Here is an 18,661-nt window from a genome sequence, read left to right as displayed (position 1 = left end):
AAAAAAAATATTTGTAAACTAATTTCTAACTAATGCAAAGAAAAAACCAAATAAGAAAAGAAATCAAATTGACTTTACTCAAATACATCACTCTAATCAAATTATATTGATAAATATATATTTTTAAATTATTAATTCATTTATATCCGGATCCGGGTCTAATACGGGTCGGAATACTATATTCCGTATCCGACCCGTTTTTTGTTTGATAAAACGGATCCGGATCCGGATCCAGGAAATGGAATTAAATCCCTACCCATACCTGCAATAATTTCACGGATTCGGGTCTAGACCCGACCCGTTGACAGGCCTACTCATAATCCTCAAACTACATAATAGCACAAAATGCAATTAAAAAACTACATAATCCTCAAACTCACAGCAGCACCTGCAAACACCAAATGCTACATCACTTTTAAAGGAACAAAACTCGGATCATATATCACATTTCCAAAATGTCAAAATTACTGGAACAAAGGAGGTAGCCAAAACAAATTTGATTCTGAAATTAGAAGTTGAGACGAAATGAAACCTTAATATGCAAATTCAGCCGGCCACTTTGGGCACCCCAAGAACTAAGCCAAATTTTTTAGCCCTTCAAACTGGATTAAATTTTAACTGACTGAAGTTGCTGGATCATCAATTTTAACTTCTTGAACCATGCTTGGAAGTTAATTGGGAGATAAACTCTGTCAAGTCATTCAAGGACTCATAAGAAGAACCCCCTTTCTGCAAACCAGCTTCTAGTTTATCTTTCATCACTGACATTCTTTGCCTCATTTCTTTGCCTTCTGCATCAACCATTAGTCGTCTTATAGATTTCTTAATGCTCCCTCTATCCAGCACATTCTCAATTTCCAGGCCTACCTTCCATTCATAAGTCAAGTATCTTGCATTTGATGATTGGTCTGCAAAATGTGGTCTGCAAATCATTGGAACGCCTTCGCAGATGCTTTCTATTGTTGAATTCCAGCCACAGTGGCTCCAAAATCCCCCCACAGCGCTATGTGCCAAAACTTTTTTCTGAGGTGCCCATTTGACTATTAGGCCTCTTTATCTTAGTAATGCTTTGACGCCCTCAGGAAAGTGATCTTCCAACTGAGATCCATCCTTAGAATCTGATCTAAGAACCCATATAAATGGAATTCCACTGTTTGCCAGTCCCCAAGCTGTTTCTGTTAGCTCTTGTTCATTTACGCGTGCTAGGCTGCCCAAGCTCACATAGAGCACTGAATTTGGAGGTCGCTTTTCGAGCCAAGCAATGCAACTTTGGTCCTCTTCCAGGAAGCTTGTAGATGTTGCTGCAGCTCCCAACTTATGGAGAGGCGCAATTGGGAAGTGAAGAAGCACGGAACTTCCCCTGACCGAGCTGACCTGATGAGCTCGGGGTGCTGATGGAAGAGCTAGTTCCAAGCCTGCAAAACAAACGAAGGTGAACTGGTAGGGGGGCCCGAGGGTCGTCCCCGGGGGCACTCCGACGGTCAAGTTAGTTCTTTGCCGGTGGACGGAGTGTTTTAGAATAATGTATTGTCAGAGTAATCTACCAATAGTCAGTGTACCTTGTACCGTTGGTATGTACTACCATTTATACCCGTTTAGGAGTCCGACCTCCGTACGCTCCGGGACTTGCCCTGGATAGCTCCCCATCCCCGCACGAAGGGGGACTCTCCCCGCCCTTCGCGGGGTAGCCCTCGGGAGCCTCCCGGAGCCCTAATGGCCGCGCACCCTGGACTGGTTCCCCCTGGGCCCGAGGCGCCAGCCCAGCTCGGACCGCCCCTGGGCTGCCACGTGTCCAGGCCCAGGATGGGGCCTCTGCACTAGCCCCCTAGATTAGGTCAGGCTCCCGGGCAGACCTGGTCTATCACTTAGCCACGTGGAAACCCATCATTACACTGCTCTGCCGCGGCCACCCAAGGTGCAGTGCTGACATTGGGAAGTGGCGCCTGCGTCCCTTCAGTTGTCGCGTCCCCTCGGTCTCCGTACCCCCATTTAACGCGTTCACATGGGACGGTTTAAATTCAAGCAACCGTTTCCCTCCCACTTTGTTTCCTATAAATAGGGATTGTCAAATTCCAGTTATCTCCATTTGCCATTTTCTCCCTTCCTTGCGCATTTCCGGCCAACCGCACCCAGATTCCGGCGAGTCTACCACCACTCCAACCCTAGCACACTCCTCCTCCACTAGTAAGTCTTCTACCTTCCTTCCCTGTGCTTTTCGTTTCCTCCCTTTGCTTTTCTGTATTTTATGTCGGGCCTTTCCGACGTCACTTCCACCGCCTCCCAGACTTCGGTCCGTCGTAGAGCCACCAGAATCTTCATCACCTCTTCACCTTCACCATCATCTTCATCATCCCCCTCTCCTTCCCCTCCTTCATCCTCTGCTTCAAACCCCAACTTTCCCCTTCCCGACTTGCTTGAGCCCATTGACGTCATGAGTTCCCCCTCTACTCATTCCCCTTCTGCCCGGCTCTTGGAGGAGGTGGCCGAGCTTGACGCCCTCATAAGGCGGCAAGCCACCTCCACCCCTCCTCCCCAGTCCCCTAACGATGGAGCTGGGGAGGGCCGGGGCCCCTCCGGGGGGTCCCCCGCCCCCGAGCCGGAGGAGGACCCCGAGTTCTCCTACGGGTATCCCGACCTGCAGGAGGCCACCCTATCGCCCCAGGCTGTGGCCGAGTTGGCCAAGTCTTACTCCATTCCCCCGGCATACGAGCCGAGGGCGGCCGGGCCCGACGATCGAGCCTGCCGACCTCCCCCCGGTTTCGTTGCCATTTACAGGGAGCAGCTCATCGCAGGGCTCCGTCTCCCCATTCCTTCAGCTCTAACCGAGATTCTGAGCTACTGGGGGCTCAGAATCACTCAAGTCCACCCCACCTCCATCAGGATCATCACCGGATTCCTGATCTACTGCCTGCTCCGCGATATCCCCTACTCTCTCTCCCTCTTCCGGGCTGCCTTCATACTTAAGGCCGCCCTACCTGGGTGGTACTATTTCTCCCGCCGCGGTCCCCAAACCCGGGGGGGGGAAAGGCGCCCAGGAGCTGTTCCACGGGGTCCCTTCTTCCGTAAAAAATTGGAAGGAGGACTTCTTCTTTGTCAGGTCCACCCATTTTCCCCCTAACGTGTGGAAGGTTGGAAAGGTCCAAGCCGACTCCTTCCCGGAGGACCTGGACTATGAAACCCTCAGCCAGCTGTCGGACTCCCTGGTGAAGCTTGACGCCACCAAGTTCTCTACAGCACAGATCTCCGCGGCCGGGCTGATGGGGACGTTGTCCGAACCCTCCGGGAAGGTGGTAACCCCCGGGCCCAACCTTGACACTTGTAACGCCGACTCTGCCTTTGTTACCTGTTATATCCACAGCATGTCGTAATACTTTAGACTGTCCGGCCTTTTGCTGACTTGGCTCTGTTTTCTGCAGTGAGGAAGCTCTCCCTGCTGTTGGGCTTGCCTGCCGCGGAGGACACCTCCGCTTCCGAGCCCGAGGCGACCAAGGAAGCCCCCCAGACACAAGCGCAGGACAGCTCCTCCCCTTCCCCCTCCAAGAAGGCCGCCAACAACAAGAAGAAGGCGACCGGGCAAAAGAGGGCCCGAGCTGAAGAGCCCTCCCAACCCGGGAAGAAGCTCGCGCTGGTTCCGGTCCAGCCCCCTCTCCTCCAGATATCCTCGGGGGGTCCAGTTCACTTGGGCGTCGGCTCCGCCGAGGAGCACGCCCTGCAGGCCTCCCCACCAAGCTCGTGGCACTTCCGCCACGTAGCCCCCCTGAGGCCGGGCCAGGCCCCAACCATGCACGACCCCCGCCGTTTCTGCCCGTCCTGAGAGCTCTCCATCAACGACCGGGTCCAATTTCCCGAGACGGCTCGCCAGTGGGTGACGGGCTCGGTCCTCCCCCGGGACAGAAAGTGGATGGAGCTAGCCTCCCCCTCCGAGCTCCAGGAGGTGTACTGTACCTCCCAGGCCCAGGTAGGCTTTCCAACCTCTAGGCCGTCCTTGCTTTCGACCCCCAGCTCGGCCGCACCTCAGACTAACTCCTTTATTCTTTCAGGCCCACGCCGCTGGAGCCGCCTTGCTGTCCCGCTTCTCCGAGCTATCTCCCGACTTGGAGAAATTGCAGAAACAGAAAAGGGAGGCGGAGCAGAGGCTCACTAAGGCCCTCAAGGAGGCGGACTCCCTCAAGGCCCAGCTCAAAGAGGCGGACTCCCTCGCGGCCAAACTGGGCAAGGCTGAAAAAGAACTGGAAACAGCCCAAGTCCAGCTCGCCTCAACAAGGTCAGAGCTCGACCAGGAGAAGGCCGGCGTGGCCAAGCTGAGGGAAGACCATGCCATCAAGCTCTCAGGCACCGTCGGCAGGGAGCGCAAGAAGGCCGTTCGGGAGTTCATCTCATCTGACCAGTTCATTCAGGACGTAGCGCTCCTCAACGGGCCCGTCGCCCAAGTTGGCTTTGCGCGCGCCCTGAACAAGGTCAAAGAGCTCGGTCTGCCTGGCTTCGACCTGGCCGCTTTCAAGGAGTACGACCCCAAGGCCGAGGAGAAGGTGGACTGGCTCTTCGACGGGTATTGCAAGGGGCATGCCCTGAAAGAGCTGGTGCGCCGGAAGGACGTTGGGGCCGATCTTGAGGAGCTGCCCCTGAAGGAGGACGGGGACCCGGGCCGAGCTTCGGGGAAGGAGCCGGTAGTCTAGGCGGCCAAGCTTCCCTCCTGTTCGGTAGGCCTTGTAATAGATAGGCCGATATCACGCGTGTAATAGATAGGCCTTAAATATATATGTACGAAATTCGAAGCAGGTTTTCTTGCAATTCTTTCCTGTCCCCCCCTGCAACAACCAAAACCAGGTGCAGACCTCCTGGGTCGAGCACCCGACGCATTTCCCTGTTCATCTAACAACTAAGTCACTAGAGGGAACCCGATTGCCGAAAACTTGTGCCGACCTCCCGGGTCGAACACCGCACCGTCGTACCAGGGCCGCGTGCCAGCCTCTAGGGGCTGAGCACCGAACCCTTAAGGTTTTAGGGATTTTCCCGCGTCGACCTCCTGAGTCGGGCGTCGAACCCTGGGTTCCACCAGACCAAAGAGGGTCGCTCCATGCCGACCTCTCGGGGCCGAGGGTCGTGCTCTCAAACTCCCCAGATTTAACCCCTGCCGACCTCTTGAGTCGAGCATTCATCTGGAAGTTCTAACCAGTGCCGGCCTCTTGGGTCGAGCATCACGTCGATTCATTGCCGAGCTAATCACGCCGACTCCTCAGGATCCTTCAAAGCTTTCCCATCGTTCACGCCGACCTCCTAGTCGAATACAGAACATCTATCCCCTAGCCCCCCACTAGGACATTTAGTGTGGGAATGCTAAGTGTACTAGTATGAAATCAAATAAGTACAAATGAAACAAAACTGAAACTGAAATTCGACAAGTAAGTGTACAAATGAAGCCTTTATTGAATCACAAAACTGAAATTCGAATTCCACAGAACAGACGACCGACCACCATGGTCCAAACTATGCTACAAACAGTCGCAGGTTGGAGAAGTGCCAAGTACGGGGTACCTCAGATCCGTTCATGTTAGCGAGTTTGCAGTAACCTGCTTGGCCCACCCCAAGGATCTTGTAGGGGCCCTCCCAATTAGGGTCGAGCTTGTTGGAGCTGTGAGCTCGGCTGACCGAATTCTTCCTGAGGACCAGATCCCCGGGCTGGTATTGGGTGGCCCTCACTTTGGCATTATGATAGCGGGCGAGCTGGCTTTTATACTTAGCCATACGAACCGCCGCTTCCTCCCGTTTAACCTCGAGCATGTCCAAGTTATATCGGAGCTCTTCCTCATTGGACGTTGCCACGAAGTTCTGCGTTCTGGGCGAGGGGAGACCGACCTCCGCTGGCACCACTGCCTCTACTCCGTAAGTTAAAGAAAACGGGGTCTCCTGGGTGGCCGTCCTGGGCGTGGTGCGGTAAGCCCAGAGGACACTGGGGAGCTCGTCCAGCCAGCTCGATTGGGCGGACGCCAACCTGGTCTTCAACCCCTGCAGAACGGTTCGGTTAGCGTTCTCCACCTGACCGTTGGCCTGGGGGTGACCAACTGACGTGAAGTGTTGGTTGATCCCGAGCTCGACACACCAGCTCCGAAAGGGGTTCTCGGCGAACTGGCGGCCGTTGTCGGATATCAAGACGTGCGGGATGCCGAAACGGCAGACGATGTTCCTCCAAAAGAATTTCTGGACCGACCTCCCCGAAATGGAGACTAGGGGCTCTGCCTCTATCCATTTGGTGAAGTAGTCGATGGCCACCACGAGGTGCTCGTACCTTCCGGGAGCTCGGGGGAATGGTCCCAGGAGGTCCATTCCCCATTGGGCGAAAGGCCAGGGACTATGAATGGGGATCATTTCCCGTGCTGGCTGGTGACGCAGTGAGGCGTGCACCTGGCAGGCTCGGCACCTCTGTACCAGCTCTGCGGCGTCGCGAAAGACGGAGGGCCAATAATAGCCCAGGAGAAGGCACTTTTTGGCCAACACTCGGGACCCCACATGTGCCGCACATATGCCCTCATGGACTTCACGCAGAACATAGTCCCCTTCCTCGGGAGTCAAGCACTTTAGCCAGGGGGACAAGTACGACCTCCTGTAGAGGGTTCCCCCGGCGTAGGCGTATTTGGCAGCTCGGAGTTGAATTTGTCGGGCCTCGGTCTTGTTCTCAGGGAGGGTACCCGAGCTGAGGAAGTCAACGAGGGGAGCCATCCAGGTGGTCGAACTATCTACCGTCAGGACCTGAACCTGGTCGATACTTTTCTGCTTCACCACCTCTACCAAGACCTCCTTGCTCAAGTGGGCGAACGAGGAGGACGCCAGCTTGGACAGGGCGTCCGCGCGCTTGTTTTGGGACCTCGGCACCCGCTCGATCTCAAAAGTGTCGAACAGGGCCACCGCCTCTCGGACCTTGGCCAGGTATTTCTTCATTACCTCGTCCTTGGCCTCATACTCCCCACGGATCTGGAGAACAACAAGCTGAGAGTCGCTTCGAACCCGGATCGCGGTGATGCCCATCTGGTGGGCTATCCGCAACCCCGTCAATAGGGCCTCGTACTCCGCCTCGTTATTGGATGCAGGGAAGTCAAACCTAAGCGCATAGGTCAGTTCTTCCCCCGTGGGTGAGGTGAGCAGCAGTCCAGCCCCGCTGCCCTCCTTGCTCGAGGCGCCGTCCACAAATAACAGCCACGGCTCCTCCGTCGGGGTGTCCGTGGGTGTTGGGGCTGGCTCTGTCAGGGTCAAGCTAGCCCCCTCGGCCAGGAAATCCGCCAAGGCCTGAGCCTTGATCGCGGTACGAGGCTGATAACTGAGGTCATGCTCGGCTAGCTCGACGGCCCACTTGGTCATCCTGCCCGAGACCTCGGGCTTAGTGAGTATCTGGCGCAAGGGCTGGTTGGTCAAGACTACGATGCTGTGAGCTTGGAAGTAAGGCCGGAGCTTGCGAGCAGCGTGCACCAAGGCAAGAACCAGCTTCTCGGCCGGGTTGTATCGCGTCTCCGGCCCTTGTAACGCTCGGCTGACGTAGTATACCGGTCTCTGGGTCCCCTCGTCCTCGCGCACCAAGACCGCGCTGACGGCCTCGTTGTAGGTGGACAGGTATAGGAATAGTGTCTCCCCCAGCTCGGGGGCGGTCAGAGCGGGCAGCTCGGCCAGATAGGCCTTCAGTTCGGCAAAAGCTTTCTGGCATTCCTCAGTCCAGTGAAAGTCCTTTGGCGCTTTCAAGACCCGGAAAAAGGGGAGCCCCCGCACCGCGGAACGCGAGAGAAACCTGCTCAGGGCAGCCATCCTCCCTGTGAGTCGTTGGACTTCCTTCACGTTCCTCGGAGGGGCCATGTCCATAATGGCCTGGAGTTTATCCGGGTTGGCCCGGATTCCATCTCGGGACACCAGAAAACCGAGAAACCTCCCCGATCTGACCCCAAAGGTGCACTTCTTTGGATTTAGGCGCATCCGGCTCTCCAGCAGGATGTCCAGAATCTCCCTTAGGTCGGGTATGAGCCGCTGGTCAACCCGGCTTTTGATTATCATGTCGTCTACATAGACCTCTATGTTTCTACCGATCTGGCTTTGGAATAGCTTGTTGACCAGGCGCTGATAAGTAGCTCCCGCGTTCTTCAAGCCAAATGGCATGGTTCTGTAACAATAGGTCCCCTCCTCGGTAATGAAGGAGGTCTTTTCCCGATCCTCCTCAGCCATTTCTATCTGGTGGTATCCCTTAAAAGCATCCAGAAAACATAAAATGTCAAAACCCACGGTAGAGTCTACTAACCTGTCAATCCTTGGCAGGGGAAAGCAGTCCTTTGGGCAGGCCTTGTTAAGGTCCGTGAAGTCCACGCACATCCTCCAGGTCTGATCCTCTTTCTTGACTAGGACGGGATTGGCCAACCAGGTCGGGTAGTGGACCTCCAGGATGATCTTGGACTCCAGCAACTTGCCGACCTCCGCCTTGATCACCTCATTCCTCTCGGGTGCGAAGCTCCTTTTCTTCTGCTTCACCGGCTTGGAGTGAGGATCCACGCCGAGGTGGTGGACTGCCAGGTCCGTTGGAATCCCGGGCATGTCCTCCACCGACCAAGCGAAGACCTGGGAGTATTCCCTCAACAGAGCTTTCAAACCCTCCTTCTCCTCGGCGTGCAACGAGGCTCCAATGCGGAGAACCTGGTCGGGTCGATCCCCCCTTAGGGGGAATTCCTCAATCTCATCCTGGGTGCCCAGCTGCTGGGCCGCATCCCCTGGGATGTAGGGCTCCAAACAGGTTGTCTGGGCGACCACCTTCTCCTGCCCCCGAAGCGTGGCCAGGTAGCATGCCCTGGCTACCGTTGGGTCGCCGCGCACCTCGGCTATCCCCCCAGGGGTGGGGAATTTGACGCTGAGGTGGAAGGTAGAGGAGATAGCTCGGAGGGCGTTCAAAGCGGGTCTCCCCAAGAAGACGTTGTACGGGGACGACTGCTTGACCACCACAAAGTCAACGAGAATGGTCCGGCACCTGGGGGCCTGTCCTACTGTGACCATCAGGGTGATCATCCCCTCCGAGCTGATGGTTGGTCCGGTGAAGCCCACCAGAGGCGTCCGGACCGGGGTCAGCTGGTCATCCCTTAATCCGAGCTCCTTGAACACCCGATAGAACATAATGTCAACCGCACTACCCTGGTCGACATACACCTTCTTCACCCGGTAGTTGTTGGTGACAATGTCTATCACGATGGCTTCGTGGTTCCCTGAAGCTAGGGGGACCGCATCCCTCGGTTCGAAGGTAATCTCTTCGTCCATGCGCAAGCGCTTCAAGGAGTCGTCCCCTTCGGGGGGTGGTCGCTTGTTCTTCCGAGCTGCATGACTGTCCCCCCGTGGGGCCTACGGCAATGGTGTTAATCACCCCTGCCAGGTTCTGGGTGTCCTGGTCGGGGGAGTGGCCCCGAGGAGCGTCACGCCGCTCAGGGCGGTCGCGTCGCTGTCCCTCGTGCCTATCTCCGTGGTGGTTGCGTCCGAGTCCATGATCGGGACGGCGCACGAACCCCCCTAGAAAACCGCGCTGGATCAGGTCCTCGATCTCCTTACGCAGGGCCCAGCACCCCTCCGTGTCGTGTCCGACGTCGCGGTGGAAGGCACAGTACCGGTCCTGGTTCCTTTTGTTCCGGGGCGTCCCCATCTTGGGTGGCCGATCTCCCGGCCCTTCCGCCTCCATAACGGCCAAGATCTGGGCTCTGGGCCGTGTTAGAGGGGTGTAGGTCTTCTCTGGAAGGGGCGGCGGAGCTGGGATCCTATCCTTAGAGAGGCGATCGAAGACGTTCTTCCTGACTTGGGCGTCCTTAGTTTCGGGGGGGTTTGCTCGTCCTTTCCTGTCCCCGAACTCCCGATCTGATTCCCGTTTCAGGCGGCCGGCCTCTTCTGCATTGGCGGCGGCGTGAGCCCGGGTCAAGAGCTCTCCCGGGTTCTTGGGAGGTTGTTCGACAAGCTTGTAATAGAGATCCTCTACCCTCAACCCATTCATGAAAGCGGCCATGACCACCTTCTCATCTTTGTCCCTGATCTGCAGGCTTTCCGTGTTGAAGCGCGTCATGAAATTCTTCAGGGACTCATCCGGCTTCTGCTTGACGGCCATCAAGTGAGCCGCATTTTTCGAGTAGGTCTTCGAGGAGACGAACTGGGCAGCAAACTGCCTCGCCAGCTCGGTGAAATTTCGGATGGACCCCGGCGCTAAACCCTGGAACCAGAGCCGAGCCTTACCCTTCAGGAACATGGGGAAGGCCTTGCAACGGAGTGCATCCGCGGCGGTCTGCAGGCGCATGTGCGTCATGAAGACCGAGAGGTGGTCTTCCTGGTCCGCTGAGCCATCGTACAGCTCGATGTTCGGAATTTTAAACCTCCGAGGTAACGGGTAGTCCTCGACCTCCCGGGCGAAGGGCGAGGCTGCGTAGTAGTCCCCGTACGGTTGTGGTCGCAGGATCTGCTCGAGCTCATCCCGGACAGGCTGCCACTGGGGTGGATCATGCGGGCGACTCCTGACAGATCGGGCGGGGGAGCGTTCGAGCCCGTTTCGCGTAGGTCTCCGTGGGGAAGGGTCCCTTGGTCGGCTCCCCGCGGACCGGTCGTGGGAGTACCTCTCGCTGTCCCCGACCACCGAGGCTCGGGGACGAGGGGGGTCCGCGGCCGTTTCCTCCTAGGGGGCTGGTCCCGTGACTCATCCTCCGAAGGGTCGGGGATCGACTCCTTCTCATTCCCCTTCCCCTTGACCTTGGAAGTCGGTGCGCCGCCAGCCCCATCTCCCCTTTTAGCCTGCCGGATTATATCCTCCAGCATGGGGAGATTCTCTGTTACGAACTGGAGCATCTGCCGTCTCCGTTCCCCAGAGAGAGCTGAGCCCCCAGCGCCCCCGGCCGCTTCGTTTTCCTCTCGGCGGGATCCCTCTCCGGCTCCGGGACCGGTGCTTTCAACGGTTCTCTTGGATCGTGTCCTCGCCATCAACACTAACAATTATCTTCCGGTTCCCACAGACGGCGCCAACTGAAGAAGCACGGAACTTCCCCTGACCGAGCTGACCTGATGAGCTCGGGGTGCTGATGGAAGAGCTAGTTCCAAACCTGCAAAACAAACGAAGGTGAACTGGTAGGGGGGCCCGAGGGTCGTCCCCGGGGGCACTCCGACGGTCAAGTTAGTTCTTTGCCGGTGGACGGAGTGTTTTAGAATAATGTATTGTCAGAGTAATCTACCAATAGTCAGCGTACCTTGTACCGTTGGTATGTACTACCATTTATACCCGTTTAGGAGTCCGACCTCCGTACGCTCCGGGACTTGCCCTGGATAGCTCCCCATCCCCGCACGAAGGGGGACTCTCCCCGCCCTTCGCGGGGTAGCCCTCGGGAGCCTCCCGGAGCCCTAATGGCCGCGCACCCTGGACTGGTTCCCCCTGGGCCCGAGGCGCCAGCCCAGCTCGGACCGCCCCTGGGCTGTCACGTGTCCAGGCCCAGGATGGGGCCTCTGCAGGAAGCATGGGACTTTGTAACGTTGCTGAAGCCGTGATAAGGTTAAATGCTCAAGACAATCTGTTGTATTCAAAATGATGGCCACAGAAGAGCGTATATTGACTGAAGAAGCGAAGAAATTCATAATCCATTCGGGTATTTCATTAGTAATTGGATACGGTAAATCCTTAAACCTCAAAGGATGGAGCTCTGGTACAGGGTCCAGCAGCCTGGACTCTGTGAATCGCAATATTCCAATTTTTTGCCACCAGAAGTTCAGAGAATGACTAACTTACAGCTTAAAGGACTGAAATCTTTCATGTAAAGATTTCTTTTTTTTTTTCAAAAAAAATGAGATATTAAACCATTAGTTTGCAATTTACCTGGAAAGGGAATACGATTTTCTGCTTGAAGTTGACAGATGTAGCGACGAGATAGCATGGAAGCAGCCATATTAGGCCTTAAAACAATGCTTGGAATCTTTAGATGAGTAGCAACCGAATCAACAAAGCACAAGTAGGAATCATATATTATACAAGAAACCGGGTAGCCCTGCAGCTTCTGATCTTCCATGAGTTGAACCATGTAGTCCTGCATAGGTGCTCTGCAGTTGCTGTTCATAGCTAATACGAGATGCTTTAAATTGTCGATAGAGGCCTGATAACCAGATAAACCGTCCGACAAGAGGTGAAAGATGAATTCAGGATGGTTCAGAGGATTGGGAGGTCTGAGTTCAGAGTGTGGAACTACGATGGAGAACCCCTTAGAGTAAAGAATACTCCCCAGCTGAAGCATTGGAGTCGTATGCCCCTGAAGGGGCAATGGAACTAACACTACTGTGTGTTTTTGAGTTCTGCTTTGTTCCATAACCCTCCCCCCCCGGGATCGGTTTGTAACATAAAAAGGACTCTGCAATTTGGTAAGGACGGGTGTGAAAGTTGGACAGAATAGCAGATGAAAATGTAATTACACTTGAATTTTTAATGAAAACGGAAACAAAACATAAGGCGTCGGCAAACAATTGAAATGAAAGAAAAATAACCAGTTGGAATACTAAGACAAACACATGTATGTGTGTGTACATACTTTTTTTATGTCCCATCCGTGTGTGAAAATTGAAAAGTTATTTGGGCAACTATTGAACTTTTTGAACAGTTAAAATTTGACCATTCATATATTTTTATTCACTTAACTATTATAAATATAAATATTAGGCCATTCTATCTAATTTCACGGTTAACTCTATTAGATTTAATGATTCGTACAATTTACGAAACGTACTATTAATAATGGATCTGACAAAGTCAACTATGCAATTAGATGGAATTATCCAAAATTTTGTTCAATGGCTAAAAACATACCGTGTTTGTTTGGATTACATATTATTTACACCTTATTTATACACACTGACTTATTTGCATTATCAACACATTTTTTAATTATTTTTTATCTTACATACATTACATAAAAAAAGTGCTAATATATTTTTTTTATAAAATTATCTCAAATAATCTGCCATCCAAACACACTCAAAGTACTAATAACCGTTAAAGTGACAAAAACTTTACTATTCAAAAAGTTTCATAACTATCCAAACAATTTGCTCATATGTGCGGGGAAATTGGACAAGTTCAACCCTCTCTGTCCAATTTGGCGATGACTCCTGAGTGTTTCTAATCTAATTGTGTGTGTGTATTTCTTCTGTCTATGGAAAAAAAAAAACCCTCTCTGTCCCACGTCCCGCATAGTTTAGTAGTAATTTTAAACAGTTTCTTCTTAACTTATTGTTGCTTTTGATATAAAGAAAAAAGATCAAAAAAATATTGGATCACATATAAAATTGTCAAAAAAAAAAATCACTAGTCAACATCTAGTAATCATAGTGACTAGAGTTACTACTTATAGTTCATAGTTCTATAGTTTTACTCGTAAAATATTTAAAAAAAAAAGAGGAGCAAGAAGAGAAAATGAAACGAAAAAATAATTATAAATCCTATTCTTTCTATTTACATACATAACAAGGGCGTTTTATTAAAATAGTAAGGTTAATATTTATTTTAGTTAGACAAGTGCGGTAAATGTAATTTCTAAAATATTAAGAGAGTTCAGTGAAATTATTAGAAATCTCAAGGGAAGTTTCTGAAATTATCCCTTAAACCTTTTTTTTTTTTTTTAAAAGTGTGTGTCTAAACTCTATTTATTTATTTATTTTTGGGATCAGTGGGAACACGTGGCCACCATGGACCTATATATGGATCCGCCACTGTCAAGGCTAAAGTATTGGCCAAGAAAATCAATCAGCAAGGCTTTCTCGATACACAGGAACCAAATCAATAGATTGAAATGAAGTGAAGCTAGGCCTTCTCGATACCTTTTCTTGTCTTTCCTTCATACTAAATCAAATATTTTAATAATAAAATTTTAATGCATTTATATTTATGTTCATCTAAAATTGATAATTTCATTGAATAATTTAAACAATAATAAAATATATAGTTCAATTGAAAATTAATTGATAACCAATTGAAATGCAAAAAATAAAAAAATAAACAAAAATAAAAAATTATTCAATCAACTCGTGACATGTAGTTGTTCACATTATAATAGGATATTTAATAGAGTGTTTTAATTATCAGATATAAGTGAAAAAGTAATAAAATTCATTTTGAATGTGGGCTATTTCTTGAGTTCCACTGTCATCGGACAATGGCCAACCATTCGTCTTTGCCGGCTTTCTATGACTAAAGTGCTCTTGAATTTGGGCTGTTTTCTTATCTAATCAATTATTTTGCAGGCCATTTTCTACAGCTGTATTAAGGGCCCCTTCAGGCATACACAGTTGAGAAACACAAATCTCAGTGGTCCTTCTCTTCTCTAGAAACTTTATTGCAAGGGTTAGGCTTCCTTGTCCAGTTGTCCTCCAATAATTATTATGTTGACATTTCCCTATCTCGGTACTTGTCCTCAACTTATGTCTAGAAACAGATGAATTTCTAGAATGTAGATGCATCACACTATAAGAAATTAAGGTTGTACAACTTGCACTAGCCAGTCCCTTACACAGATTGCACATGGCAGACTTGTGAAGCAACATCGTGTTACTCAAATAAAGATTGACTTACTCTAATAATGATTAATATCAGCCCCCAACAGGCAGCTCGTCTGGTTCCGTCGTCCACTCTTTAGCGACAGGTTCTCAGTTCAACCTTTGTTGGTAACGTGCTGGTATCCTTAAGCAGGGTTCTGTCAGCTACAAGGGATTAGTCTGGCCTACAAGATCAGGACATCCCTGCGTCAAAAAAAAATAATAATTAATATCACTTGACTATTGTACAAGTAATATAAGCTAGACAGCTTCTTGATTCCATGATTGATACCCATTTCTTTTTTAAATTATTAATCTGGTGTCAGGTTCAAGATTCAAATTTTAGATTGATAATTTGGAAGTAGGAAGGGTGTCAAGAGGGAAAGAAAAGCTTAAAAAAAAGAGAATAACGATCTGATTATGAAATATTTTATTTCTTTTGTACGAGTCCAAATAATTAATAATGATTATGAAGAATTGTAGTGACATAGAATGAGGAAAAAGCCCATTTGGCTATCTAAGAAAGTACTTGCAATTCATCATCAAAAGGTATTTGACCACTCCTTTATCATTTTATTTGAAAAATAGTGATTATGAATAGAGGTATTTACTGGATTTTTACGTGGTGTTTTGATAAGTCTCGACTCAGCCAATTATTCTTGTAGGTGTTTGAATTCAAGTTCCATACCAAAGATTATTAGAACACGTTTGAATATCATTTTTCACTTAATTAACCCCAAATGGAGCCACAGTCATGTTACCTCAAGCTCAAATATCGTTTTTAGTACATTTTCCACAATCTCTTTTGTTCTATATATAGTAACTAGTTTTGTACCCGTTCGTTGAACGGGAATCATCGAAAAATAATAAACTATTTAGTTAATTTTATAAAAATGTCGATATAAAATACAAATTTAATGTATAATCTATTATAACTTGTCTTAAGTATATTGCTATGTGCGCATTGTAATATAAAGTATTCTTATAATATAAATTTGAACATCTAATTCAGTGAATAACAATTCAAAAATGGAAAAAATAGCATTCAACAATACCATAGCATTCAAAAACTTGAAAATAAATAAAAAGTGCAGTAAATAGTATCAAATAATATTCTACTCTTCAGAAACTTGTTTTTGTTTTTCTTCTGTTTGAACATTCCCCTTGATTTGTCCGTGTAAATCAGCATTTATTGATTTTTCATTGTCACTACATGATAGCAAAGCAGGATAACTAAGTATAAAAAAATAAATGATTTATCGCATTCGAGGTTGTGTATAACAATACGTAAAGATTATAATTTAAGAAAGTAAAATAGTATATTAAATCTACCTTCTCATGCAAATCTTTTTATGAGGATTCCCTTCCTCTGTGGTTTTTGTTGAACCCTCTGATGAATGATTCATATGAAGTGTATTGAAATGTTGTTGATTAGAATCATCTGTTATACTAATTGGGATCTGGGAAGAAGATGCTTCAGGTTGGTATTGGTTGTCGGTTCCACCAATCTGATAATGATTTATCAAAATTAAAGGCAAAAATATTATGTGAGATATAATATGTGAAATATAAGAGAAATTTATTGCACGTTACTTGTGAAAGCATGAAATGCATTTCCTCCCAAAATCACAGTGGAACCATCTAGTCACTATAAATCTATTACTACCTTGTTCCAGATTGTAATTGTTCAACTTGATTTGGAACACAAAAGGTTTCCACGTGATCTTATTTATTATTGATGACACGATTTCATTGCTAAATCCTTCCTGAAAATGAAATGCATAATAGATTTTTTTTGTTAGAATATTCAACGGCTAAGAAGTGTCGGATTGTCTACTATTATTAAAAATATTTTAAAAATTAGATATAAGTTTACCTTGTTAAATTCTTCAAGAACAAAAGAAAGTTTGTGTTCTATTATTCTTTCAGCCTCTTGATCAAATATAACAAACCAAGCACTACCGGTTGCATCACTTACCAAGACTTTTAACATATACCTGTATAAATACACATATTCTAAAAGTTATGTTTATGTAGATATTGTAGCAATTAAAATGATAAAAAAGTTAACACCTACGACATACCTCAATTTAGGATACTCCACATTTTGATTGCAAGCATTGCACACAAAATTAGATCCTTCAAATGTCACTTTTCTCTGACATTTTGGACATGCTTTGTAGTGCAGTTGACTATTGAAATCAACTTTCAGAATTGTCACTTTGGAAGTGTAAACCAATTCCTAGAGAAATGACCAATTTAAGCAGTCAATTTAAATAATTAATATTTTTAATTGTGAAAACTAATGTGCTATAATTGTAACTTGTAACTTTAATTGTACCTCTATTTGAACACTGGCCATTATCTGATATATCTCTGATAATAATTTTCGATTCTTGAACATTAGTTGTTGTATAGCTTCTCGCGTTTTTGAGGATGTAAAACCTCAATAGTTTGAGGAGTAGTGCTATGAATGCTAATAACAATCTTATCTTAATTACTTATATACAATATATATGAAAATATTAAACAAACATTTAATAAAGATATATAGCTTTACCAATTCAAATAATCTGCAACTTCATAAATATTTAGATTCATATATACTCGTGTGGCAGTTGTTGATGACAGATAGTATGAACCTGAGTAACAATTTATTGTGAGATCCATTAAGAATGCTACCGAAAAGAAATAACAATATGTTTATTAAGAGAAATTCACTGATGTTTATGTCATCACCTCTAAATTGTTTAACTGTCAGTGAAGAGATCACCAATACTAATGGTTGATCAGACACAAAAATAGTCTCATCATCGAACTGATTCGATGTTGTTCCCCATAACGTGACATTAATGCTTTCACCACATCAATATAAAGCACTCAAAATTAATACTTGAATAGAAATTACTCAAAATTAATTGTTCAAATAAGAATATGAGCTGATCTTCATATTATAACTAATTTATTTAGCAGACTAAATTAAAAAAAATTCAGCAAGAATGTCAGGACCCGAAAATTTTCTTATTTATCGAATATTACAAGTTTACTCAAATATTTATTTACTCATTTTCTTCGAATTATTTATTTCGACCATTTAAAATCCATTTATATGGAACAACGCCTCTTTTATATTTTTAAAGCATTTTGTTGGAAAATTCACTTTTCAAAAATTCGTTTAGTTCGGAACAACGAGTGCACATCTTTCCAGGTTATACTTGAATCGGGAGTGTATTAATATTGGAGAGTTAAGAATGATCAATGGTAGATTAAGAAAGGTTAATAGAGGAATTAATACTCGACTCATGTGAGGACTCGCAAAAATTTACATATTTTAAACTCCTATTACTAGATCATTTAATTATTTATTTGGCCAATTGTCCCGAATATTATTTTCTAACCTCTCTAGACCTAATTATATGGATCTATAGCTTAATTATATTTTTAAAGTGACTTGTTTCAAAATTTATTTTCTTGGAAGCTCGGTAAGTGAGAATAGTGAATATGCGTTTGGAGACAATAGCCGATCTGAGAATACAATGAACTTGAAAAATTGGAGACATGTACATTAGTCTCAAAATAGGTATTTTTATGTTTAAGTGCTCAATTATTAGTTAGTAATACTATCGTTATAAGAATTTCTTAGAAATTTCGTTTCATCGCGCACAAATTGGAAGTACGCGTTTTTACGCGCGCGATTAATTGAAGGGCCTTAGACTTTTATTTTGGGACTACTAAGAGTGAATGATGATGATATGAATGTAAGTGCATTAGATATTTAATGCACTAGTACAACAAACTTAAGAGGAATCGAGCAGAAAACGCGCGCGTACGGGCACTATTCGCAGTTGACTTTTGTGCACAAAATACTTAACCATTAAGCTTCCTTTAAGAAGCTAGCTCCATCAGATTTTTGCCCTCTCTCTCCTCACTCAAATAGTCGAACAACAAGGAAGAAAAACAGCTCCAATTTCTTCCTCATTTCTTCATCAATCTTCCACCAAATCACACCAAAATTCAACCACACTTAGCTAATCACTTGGAGACCATATCAAGTTAGGAAAGAGGGCTGCTTTCACGGTTTTTCTTGGGCTAAGGAGGGCCGAAAATTTCT

General features: G+C 47.3%; 2 protein-coding genes across 2 annotated transcripts in view; both read right to left on the bottom strand.

Moving 5' to 3' along the window:
- Positions 1-833: 833 nt before the first annotated feature.
- Positions 834-12,327, bottom strand: LOC113753675 (UDP-glucose iridoid glucosyltransferase-like). The gene is made up of 3 exons (XM_027297895.1): positions 11,849-12,327; positions 11,488-11,702; positions 834-1,335 (listed from the first exon to the last, which is right to left on the bottom strand). The coding sequence occupies exons 1-3, from the start codon at positions 12,258-12,260 to the stop codon at positions 1,054-1,056; spliced, it is 909 nt and encodes a 302-aa protein (XP_027153696.1). The 5' UTR covers positions 12,261-12,327; the 3' UTR covers positions 834-1,053.
- Positions 12,328-15,878: 3,551 nt separating this feature from the next.
- Positions 15,879-18,661, bottom strand: part of LOC113752195 (replication protein A 70 kDa DNA-binding subunit D-like) — a 31,803-nt gene continuing 29,020 nt past the window's right edge. Inside the window, exons 2-4 of the mRNA XM_027296326.1 lie at positions 16,635-16,792; positions 16,427-16,547; positions 15,879-16,058 (exon numbers count right to left, since the gene is read on the bottom strand). Coding sequence (XP_027152127.1) covers positions 15,879-16,058; positions 16,427-16,547; positions 16,635-16,792 — 459 coding nt within the window. The remainder of the gene's footprint in view (positions 16,059-16,426; positions 16,548-16,634; positions 16,793-18,661) is intronic.

The sequence above is a fragment of the Coffea eugenioides genome, chromosome 11, assembly GCF_003713205.1.
Source record: "Coffea eugenioides isolate CCC68of chromosome 11, Ceug_1.0, whole genome shotgun sequence".
In the NCBI taxonomy this organism is placed as follows: Eukaryota; Viridiplantae; Streptophyta; class Magnoliopsida; order Gentianales; family Rubiaceae; genus Coffea; species Coffea eugenioides.
The sequence above is the reverse complement of the archived record's forward strand: the minus strand, read 5'-3'. Positions and strand labels throughout refer to the sequence as shown.

Excerpts from the sequence above, each read along its gene's own strand:
- LOC113753675 (XM_027297895.1), bottom strand. The coding sequence starts at position 12,260 with ATGCTTCAGCTGGGGAGTATTCTTTACTCTAAGGGGTTCTCCATCGTA. Across the intron at positions 11,703-11,848 it reads AAATCGTATTCCCTTTCCAG|AGTCCAGGCTGCTGGACCCT; the intron begins GTAAATTGCAAA and ends TGCGATTCACAG. Across the intron at positions 1,336-11,487 it reads GTTACAAAGTCCCATGCTTC|CCAATTGCGCCTCTCCATAA; the intron begins CTGCAGAGGCCC and ends CTTCTTCACTTC.